General features: G+C 33.8%; 1 protein-coding gene across 1 annotated transcript; it reads left to right on the top strand.

Annotated features, from left to right (window-relative positions):
• The first annotated feature begins 415 nt into the window (after positions 1-415).
• On the top strand, positions 416-9222 carry LOC137398059 (leucine-rich repeat protein lrrA-like). Its single transcript, XM_068084161.1, has 7 exons — positions 416-450; positions 998-1138; positions 1724-1864; positions 4347-4487; positions 6817-6957; positions 7667-7807; positions 8877-9222. The coding sequence occupies exons 1-7, from the start codon at positions 416-418 to the stop codon at positions 9220-9222; spliced, it is 1086 nt and encodes a 361-aa protein (XP_067940262.1).
• The last annotated feature ends 418 nt before the right edge of the window (positions 9223-9640 follow it).

The raw sequence follows: 9640 nt of genomic DNA, 5'->3' as shown, positions 1-9640 counted from the left end.
TGGTCTTTATTAACCAAAGTTTTTCTGTATCTTTCTGTAACAATTTTACTTCTTTTTTTGGCACTTTCATATTCTGCTAGGGTGTTTTTACAACCATGCTTTTATAGTGCTCAATATAAAATTTATATTTGATTTTTAATGTATGATTACCAAAATTGTTCATGCTCAAACTTTTAGTATATAAAGCAATTGTAATTTATATATTCCATAAATATAGTTTTTTTTTCTAAATATTTGCTTCAACATACACCTTTTAGATTTGAACGCAGTTTGTGACTCCTTTTCATTATTGTGAACTCTATTTTACAGACTTACTTCACTGCGTAACTTAAAAAAGCTGAGCCTTTTTCATAGTGTACCAGACTCTGCTAGTTCTGTCATCATTGAAAATGTTGATGCACTAGAGAAACTTGACATGGTTGACTGCAACCTAACAAACTCGTCACTGAGGTAAGTGTAAAAACATCCAAAAACAACTCTTTCGTCGGCTTGTTCTATTTTTGAACATCCACATACAATTTTATACTTTATTTTTTTGCTCATCAATGGGCGTTGAACTTCAAAACCTGTGAACATGGCTTTAGTTTGCAGGATAAACAGTTGAAAATCGTTTCTTAGCATCATAAATATTAAACCTAGTTTAAAATTAGTTTTGAAAGTGTCATTCACGATGGCACTCGGTAACCCATGTGTTAAAAATTTTCATAATCATTATAATTGGTAGAAACAAGAATATGTATTACTGCAGTATTAAAATTAAACTATTTCATTTTTAATTAAAGTAGTAGATAATAATCTTTATACGCCTCTTGGTAAAGGCAAGTATACTTACCAAGGTAATAGATCAAAAATAACCTAAAAAGACCATTTCGGTAATTATGTCTATACTTTATAGTAAAAATATAAAATCAAAATAGCAGTTTTCCTATTGACAACATTATTTACTCTAGTCTTGTTCAACAATATTATGATGGAAACCTATGACTTTCTATTGCAGATTTGTTTCACTTACCAAACTGACAGAATTAGATGTCAGTAGAAGTGAGCTGGATTCTGATCTTCTTACTGGCATTGACCAGCTGCTGCTTTTAGAGAAGCTAAACTTGGCTTTCTGTGACCTGACCAAACTACCATTTAGGTATGTTTATTTATAAAGTCTATGCAACGTTTTGCAAACAACCCAGGCTATATGGAATTTTTTTAATATTCATGCATTCACTATATGGCTACATTAATATTCTGCTAGGCTGCTGCAGATTATTATCATTGCGTTTTTCAACGGCTTACTCAGCACTCTACTTAAATTTTATTGACTATAGATCTGACAGTTTTTTTGTGAAAGTCTCCTGATTCAGTGGCAAAATGACTTTAATCGCTAACTTTAGCATTTGCTCTTACTATTTCTTGTGCTATTTGTGTGGCTGTCCAAAAAAAGATCGCTGCGAAGCTTCAACTCCATTTTTTTTGTAAAAAGCTATATTTTTATGATTCTGGCAAAATAATTAGAGCATGTCCCTGAAAAAAAACCTTTAATAATTTTTGTAATTCTTTAGAGAAGCTGGTAAGATTCTCAACGCATCAGAAACATTTTGATTAGACCAACATAGGCTTCCAAATCCTGATAGCAGTCCCGGTTTTCCTAAAGGTATCAGCAACATGATTTACTGTGGTTTTGCTGAATAATGTTAGCAGTAATATGGTCATCTATGACTGTTTGTTGCAGATTTGATTCACTGATCAATCTGAGAGAGTTGGATATCAGTCACAATAAACTGCATTCTGATTCCCTTGTGGGTATTGACAATTTAGCTTTGCTAGAGACGCTCAACTTGAGTTCTTGTGATGCGACAAAACCTCCATTCAAGTCAGTCTGTATACATTCTCTCTTCAGCATTTTATGCCAATGGCATTTCGTTTATATCTTGAAGAAGCACTTGGCAGTATGCATATTTTGATGTGCAGTTTCACATTATTTTCCTAACATCAAAATGTATTCAAAAGTAGAATAAAAGTGGTTATGGAAGTTTTAGCTTTTATATTGTCATAAAAACAAATTTTAGTGTTACCTTAAAGTATTTTAAGCAAACTGATCGTAGAGGTGGAAACCTTATGCCAATTAGACGTTAAAGAGCACTGACCTTTGTAAAATGAGCTCTCTACTACTTATAGAGTGTTTGGAAATAGTGCCATTTTGTTGCTTTCAACTCATCATTGAGGCAGTGAAACCAGGTTTGTGTGAGTTCTCTGTTGCAAATTACTGCGGGTTGGCCTGTTACTGTTTATGTTACTCAAAATGCTTGAAGTACTTGTTCGTATTACTCTTATTGAAGGTGGCTAAAAACCATGCCGGATTCATTTTTCATGTACCGCTCATACATAGTTTTGATCAGAAGAAGAAAAGAGTTACCAAAATAGATAAGTTCTATTTTTACAAAGACTATAAAAAAACTTTTTTTTCCAAATCATTAAAAGTTAACTTGGTGAGCCTCTGCTATAATTATTCTGAGCATAACTCAGCAGCGTAATATGCATATTATAGTTTTGTATCAAAATTAAATCGTGCGCATGATAATGGATCTTTTACAAATTGAATGGATTTACTAGCTATTTGTTTTAACAACAAGAACTAAAATTAACTTGACTATTTTGCAGAATGCACGATAATAAAGTTAAAAAACAGATTTGGAACAACCAATATTGATTTTGATTTGTCTATTTGAAAGCTATGTAGTTCCTATATTTTATATCATTACCACTGACCTGTTACACAATCCATAATATTTTACTGGACTCAACAACTCAGCGTTATTTTGTTCTAAGGATCAACTAAGAGAGCCTATTGCTGCTGTCGAATTCGTTTACTTTAAGGTTTTTTGATCATTTTACATCTGATTGTTATTTAATCACTTGCAATTAAAATGTTTCCTTTCAAATAAAAGTTTTAATGGTAAATATTTAATAAACCTCATGAATAAAAAACCTCAAGATATAGAATACTTGGTAATTTTCTTTAAGTACATTTGGTCCAATATCAATAATTAAGCATTGATAAAAGGAATGGACGTTACGGGTACTATATATAATCATCTAAAACTGCTAGTGCAGTTTTTTGAAAAAAATTTATCAATTTTTCAATCAATAATCTCTTCCTTGTGCCACTTCCTTGTGTCACAATAAGGAATTACATCAGTGGTACGACTGTTAATTTTTTATCCAATTAGATTCTCATAATTTTGACTACCAAAAACCAAGGAAACCACTTTTATTCGGTCAAAATATCATATATCATTCGCTTTGATGTTTGAGTATTTCAGCAGATTGCAAGCAGCCGTCAGTCGAGGTGTTGCAATCTCAACAATAGCCTTGCGTATTGGCTGGCTAAAGCTTTGCTTATCCTTGAGCGCGGTAACTGTGTAACTTGATGGCTAAATTAGATTGTGCCCAGAGTATCGGTGTTCTATCCATCTCTGACTGGTATGGCTACGGCGTGTAAAAACCGCATCAAATAATTTCCAGTGAAATGAGTGCAAGTGCAAACTTTATTATTAGTGTTACGTCTATTGATCTAGTCGTTGTAACCTCATTGTAAAATCATTGCCAAATTATTTAATGATTCCATTTGCTCCAACTAAAGAGTGCTGATCTGTGCTGATAATAATATTTAGTTAGTCAATCTATCACGGTTTGGCCATCACTATCATAAAAACTGCTAATCTTTAGTCTGTATTTACTTATGTTCATTGTTAGTTTTATCTAGTTTATTCTAATTGTGGAGAACAATGCATAAAACTCTGGTGAAACTGACGTATACTTGCGCTCTGGCATTTATGCGTACCATAAAAGGACACCATGTGTAGTAAGTATGTGCACAATCATTCTAGCAATATTGTCCAGCTGCACAGATAATAGCTTGCTTTGCCACTACGCTGAATATCCAGGTTTGGTTCACAGACAAAACAATATGTTTTCCTAATTCCCTTAGTGTGTCTTCAAGCAGATGGACAGACAGATTAGTACAACTTTTGTCTTAGTGAAGATATTCAAATGCTGCATTTTTCCTGCCAAAGACAAAGTATTTATCTAATAGTGAAACACGCTACCAGTAAAAAACGTTGTTATCGCATGTAGAAAATTTGTCCTAGTTGTCTTTGACATCTATGACTCGACACAAACTATTAAATGATACATTTACCTTGACAAATAATGGAATAATTGCACTCCCATTGGTAAAAAATGTCAAAAATGTAGCGATGACAATTGTTTTAGAACAATTATCAACATGAGTTATGTTATACTGATAATAAAACATTAGTAGTATTGTGGTTACCCAATACTTTTTGTTACAGATTTGATTCACTGCCTAAACTTAAAGAATTAGATGTCAGTTACAATAAGTTTGATTGTGATTCTCATGTTGACATTGGAAAGTTGGGGTTTTTGGAAAAACTCAACTTGCACTTCTGTAATCTGAGGAAACTTCCATTCAGGTCAGTATCTATATAAACTTGGTGAAACATTTTGACAGAGTTTCTTGCGGACATAAATTAGTTGATGCATGTATACACTGCATGAATACACCGGTAACTTGCTGCCCAGATAAATAGTTATCACATTGTATTGCTTAATGCCCTACTCAGTACTGTGTTGCAATTCTTCATGACAACTGTTGTAATTATTTGCGAATTCCAATAGTATTGAACTATTCCTAAAATTTAATACATATAGTCACTAAATAAAATTTGGTTATACTTAGGTTTGTATTATTTTCATAGCTACATCAACATTTTACTGCAGCTGCAAGCAAATTGGTTTTTGCAAATACTTGCTGAGAATAAAAATCAACTTTCTCATGATAAACTCATCAAAACTATTGAAACAACATAAGTCAAAGTTTGTTTGATTAGACCATGGGTGTCAAACTCATTTTAACTGAGGGCCACATCAACATTAATGGCTGTCCTCAAAGGGCCAGATGTAACTTATAATTGTAACGAAATGTAATCAACTAATTTACAATTGCTTTAACTAGTCTTAAATATTAAATAACTCTGACTTCATTACTTAACGTTGCAAACAGAACGGTTGCACAGCAAAACATGCAGAACACTTGTTTTCGAAGAATAATCTGAAAAATTACACAATACCCATTAACATGGGCATACTTTCAGTAAAATCAAAAATTATGACCTGGTAAGAACATGAATTTGTCGCATACAGACATTAAACCTGCAAACACATAAATGCAACAGCAGCAACACACAATGTGTACGCAGCAAAAAACAAAAATATTTTTGCTATTTGCTGAAACAAAGTTAGGCGTAAACAAAAAAAATTGCAAAATATACCGTGTTTGACAAAAATTACTTATTTATTACATACAAAATAAAGTTATGAATATTATTTATACATATACGGTTAGTCACAAACATGAAAATCTCGAAACTCAAATTTCGAATTGTTTCTCACGAGTTATATCCGTCAAAGCATAGCAAATCTACCTCATAATTTAACTCAAAAAAACTGTAATAAACATGTTTGAAATAATAAAAAATATGTTCAGTAACTCTGTTCTGGACTTTTCAGAATTCAGGGGCAGCTCTAAGAATCAATTTGATCCTAGGGATATTGAGTGATAACTTTAGTCTGACAGCCAAAAAAGGGCATTTTTATTCGAGCATATATAACGATTCAATTTGACAAAATTTAAAGTTAGAAAAAACTTTAAATATAATGTTTCAATTTGATTTATGCTGTCTATCACTTTTTTACCCTTTCTGAATCACCATAGTTACTTCTGGAGTTAAAAAAATTATCGCGAACAATAAATTTTAAAATTACTGCAATGATTTTGGGTTTAGCCAGATGTTGAAATGGGTGTAGTATTTTAGTTATAACTTTTGCCAGAAAAATCGTTGAAGCATATTTTTACGTTCGTTTGATTAGCCAAAGGATTTTATTTCTGACTAAGTAGTAAGACTACTAAGACTAGTAACTTAAAAATAACGATACAAGAAATAGATAAGTTCCAGAGGCAATATAACTCACGTTAAGTGCCCTGCAATGTTATAAATACCGCAGTTAACTCTGTTGTGTGCGAATGAGTAATTAGGCTCTCGTAGGCCACATAAAATGACATGACGGGCCAAATGTGGCCCATGGGCCATGTATTTGACACCAGTAGACTAGACAGATGCAGACATCCATGTTTCATGTTGATAAATATTTCTATAAAATAATTGAGTAGAATATATGTTAGCTGACAACTTATAACTAAATGGACCCCTTATAACCAGACGATTCGACATTTTTAAGCCGCACTTGGTTGGCTTTTAGTTACTGAAAATCCATGTCAGCTTCTCCATTAGACTCTTCTGGTTATTTAATTGAAATCACAATAGCAACTTTTCCATTTTTAATAACGTCCTTAGAGAAACCTTCCATTTGAACTATTTTTTGTAGAGCTGATATGTTTATTAATTTTATAGTCATCAGAAGACAATTTTCGATCCAGTTCACTTGCAGCGCTTTTTATAGCTTTTTCATCATTTTCCCTCCCTACTTCTATTCCTACTATATATTTCCATATTTGATTTTTACTATAACTATATCAGTCACATTACATGCAAATGTAAACTTTTAAATATAACAGCAACCAGCAACAAACGCACCTCAGTGAACAAGAACTTCATACTAACAGGCAAAAAAACCAATGATATACTTACAGCAGTTGTTGTGACAGGGTAATCATTATAAGTTACTGTGGCATTGTAAATTATGTGGTCAATATTGAAAAAAACATGATTATGCTTGTTACAGATTTGAATCGCTCAACAATCTGAAAGAGTTGGATGTCGGTGAGAATAAACTGGCTTCTGAGTTTTTCAATGACATTGAAAAGCTAGTATCTCTAAGGAAACTCAACTTGAGTTGTTGTGAGCTGACAAAACTTCCCTTCTGGTCAGTCTGCCTATAAATTCAGTGTAAAATTTTGACACGGTTTCACCCCAATGGAAGTTTTTTAGTGCTTTTGCTTTGTTGTGGTTTGCTGATGAAAATTGAAATTACATAAGCATTTCGCTGTATAACTGCAAATTAAGTTCTTAATCACCAATGCTATTAAAAATAATGTTACAGAATGAAAAATGTTATGAACTGGCACTATGCTTTGTCTTTCATTCAAGTTGCTCTGTTTTATGTTATGTACTATAGATTTTGCTGTTGGGCCATCAACGTGTTTTACAATTCATAACATAATAGCTGACCCCTTGGCAGAATTGTTAGTTGGTTATCAAAATTACCAAAGAGAGCTTAATTTTGCTATCATGTGTGTCTACCTTTTGCGTTATTTGAACATTTTATGGCTGACTTTGTTAAAAGTCATTGACTTTGGCTGACTTAAGAAAATCCGGTCAAAATTGATGCTCTTTATAGAACAGTTTTGATTACAAATAATAACATATTTTAACAAAAGTGCAGGAAGTATCTAATGCTTTGCCATTTACCTTTGGTAATTTAGAATAAAGTATCAAGTAAATAATTTGGCATTTACGCATATCGGTGGATGAAGGATGGTAAAAATGAACTTGCAGCTGTAAAAAATTAATGATGTGGTGATAAAAGTTACAAGAACATATTATCAACATGAGTTACTCGTGGATTTTTTCAGCTTTGATTCACTGACAAAGCTGAAAGAGCTGAAAGTCAGTGGCAATAAACTGGATTCCGGTTCGCTTGCTGGTATTGACAAAATAGCTTTGCTAGAGACCCTCAACTTGAGTTCGTGTGACCTGACAAAACTTCCATTCAGGTCAGTCTGCATCTAAACTCACTTCAACGTTTTAGCATGATTTCAAATGAATAAAAGTTTATTCATGAAAGAGCCACTTAATAAATAGGAGGTAAGTACATGTATTTTTAAAAAAGTTTCATAAAAAAGTAGAAGACTAATCTTTTCCAAAGTGTATATAATTTTCATCACTTTCCTTTACACATGTGGCAGTCATCAGATTAAAAATTTTGGCTCCACAAGACTGAATCAAGAACCATGAGTATCCCTGATTTCTGGCGGGTCATGAGTTGGGAACAGTGTTACCGTTCTCTAGCGGTTGTCCTCCTCATTAATTGTAAAGACCAAATAAGTCTTTGTTGTGAGCCCATTAATCAGGGCGCCTTTCTTGGGATGCCCTTTTAATGGCTTACAAGGTGCCATAAAGTTTAAGGGGCCTGTGATCTCCGTTGACAATCGAACCGTCTTGCACGGACCGGCATGGGCAATTGTGACCGGATGAGGTGTACGTGGTACTAGACACAATAATGCCAGCTATTACCAAAAAGAGGGAGATCTCAGGCAAAATAAGGGCTGCACTGAAGTTAGCATAACACAGGGCTAAGAACCCAGAGTTTAGCCAAAAACATGGTACCAGCTAAAAAAGCTTCAAAGGCAGAACCAAAGTAAATTGATGTATGATGTCTCTAGTTAATTTGGGGTTTTAGATGGTTTTTGAAATCTGTAGAGATATACTCACCACCGCGATTAGAGCGTATTGTTCCTCGGCCACATACTTGTTTTTGTGGGTTGTTAATCCAACATCGACTATGTACAAATTGAATTATCAAACCCTTGCAGGCTACAGCGTGAACAGAGAACAGGTTTGTGCTTAGGTCAGGTATGTACAGAACATCATATAATTGTCAATATAATCTCCATCAGACTGCTGACTTTGTACATGTATGTTGCGCAATCGTTCAATAGCCGATGTTGCAGTGCGCAATAGTTAAATGGCTGATGAAGTATTGCGCAATTCATGATTGAGTCATGCTATTTCTTTGTTAACCCGGTTCACTTATTCAGTTGTTACGCAATATTCTATTTTTAGTACGTTAAATCGTGAATGTGCAACCGCAGTCATGTATGGAGATCAACTCAGCACATCTGAGAAAAAAGAAGTATATAAATTTGTGAGTCAATTCAAAGAAGTCTTCAATGATATACCTGGTAGTACAAGTATATTAGAGCATAAAATAAATCTTATGAGTGAGGAACTGATTAAACGGAAACCATGTCCGGTACCATACGCTATAAGGGAGCAGCTACAAAAATACCTAGATGAAATGGAAACTCTAGGCATCATCCAGAAATCACAGTCTCCTTATTCCGCGCCAATCGTACGCGTTCCTAAGCCTGATGGATCTAACTGCATCTGTGTTGATATCGAAGATTAAATAAAGTAACAGTGTTTGATCTTGAGCCGATGGCAACAGCAGAGGGTCTATTTCAAAAACTCGGGAAAGCAAAGTACTTTAGCAAAATTGATCTCCCGAAAGGTTATTGGCAGGTTCTAGTGCAAAAACAAGATGTGCAAAAAACAACATTCACTACCCATTATGGAGGGTACAAGTTCCTCAAAATGGCCTCCGGAATGATGAACTCAGGCGCAACTTTTGTAAGGGCAATGAGAAAGCTGTTATACGGCCTCAAGAATGTAGATAATTACATTGATGTTAATTTATTTTACACTGAAACGTGGGAAGAGCATAAGCTTGCCTTGATACAGTTTTTCTCAAAATTTAAATGGGAGAAATTCACAGTAAAGCCATCTAAATGAGTCATTTCTTCTTCCAAGTTGGACTTCATAGGCCA

Source organism: Watersipora subatra, chromosome 6 (genome assembly GCF_963576615.1).
Source record: "Watersipora subatra chromosome 6, tzWatSuba1.1, whole genome shotgun sequence".
Lineage (NCBI taxonomy): Eukaryota > Metazoa > Bryozoa > Gymnolaemata > Cheilostomatida > Watersiporidae > Watersipora > Watersipora subatra.
The sequence above is the reverse complement of the archived record's forward strand: the minus strand, read 5'-3'. Positions and strand labels throughout refer to the sequence as shown.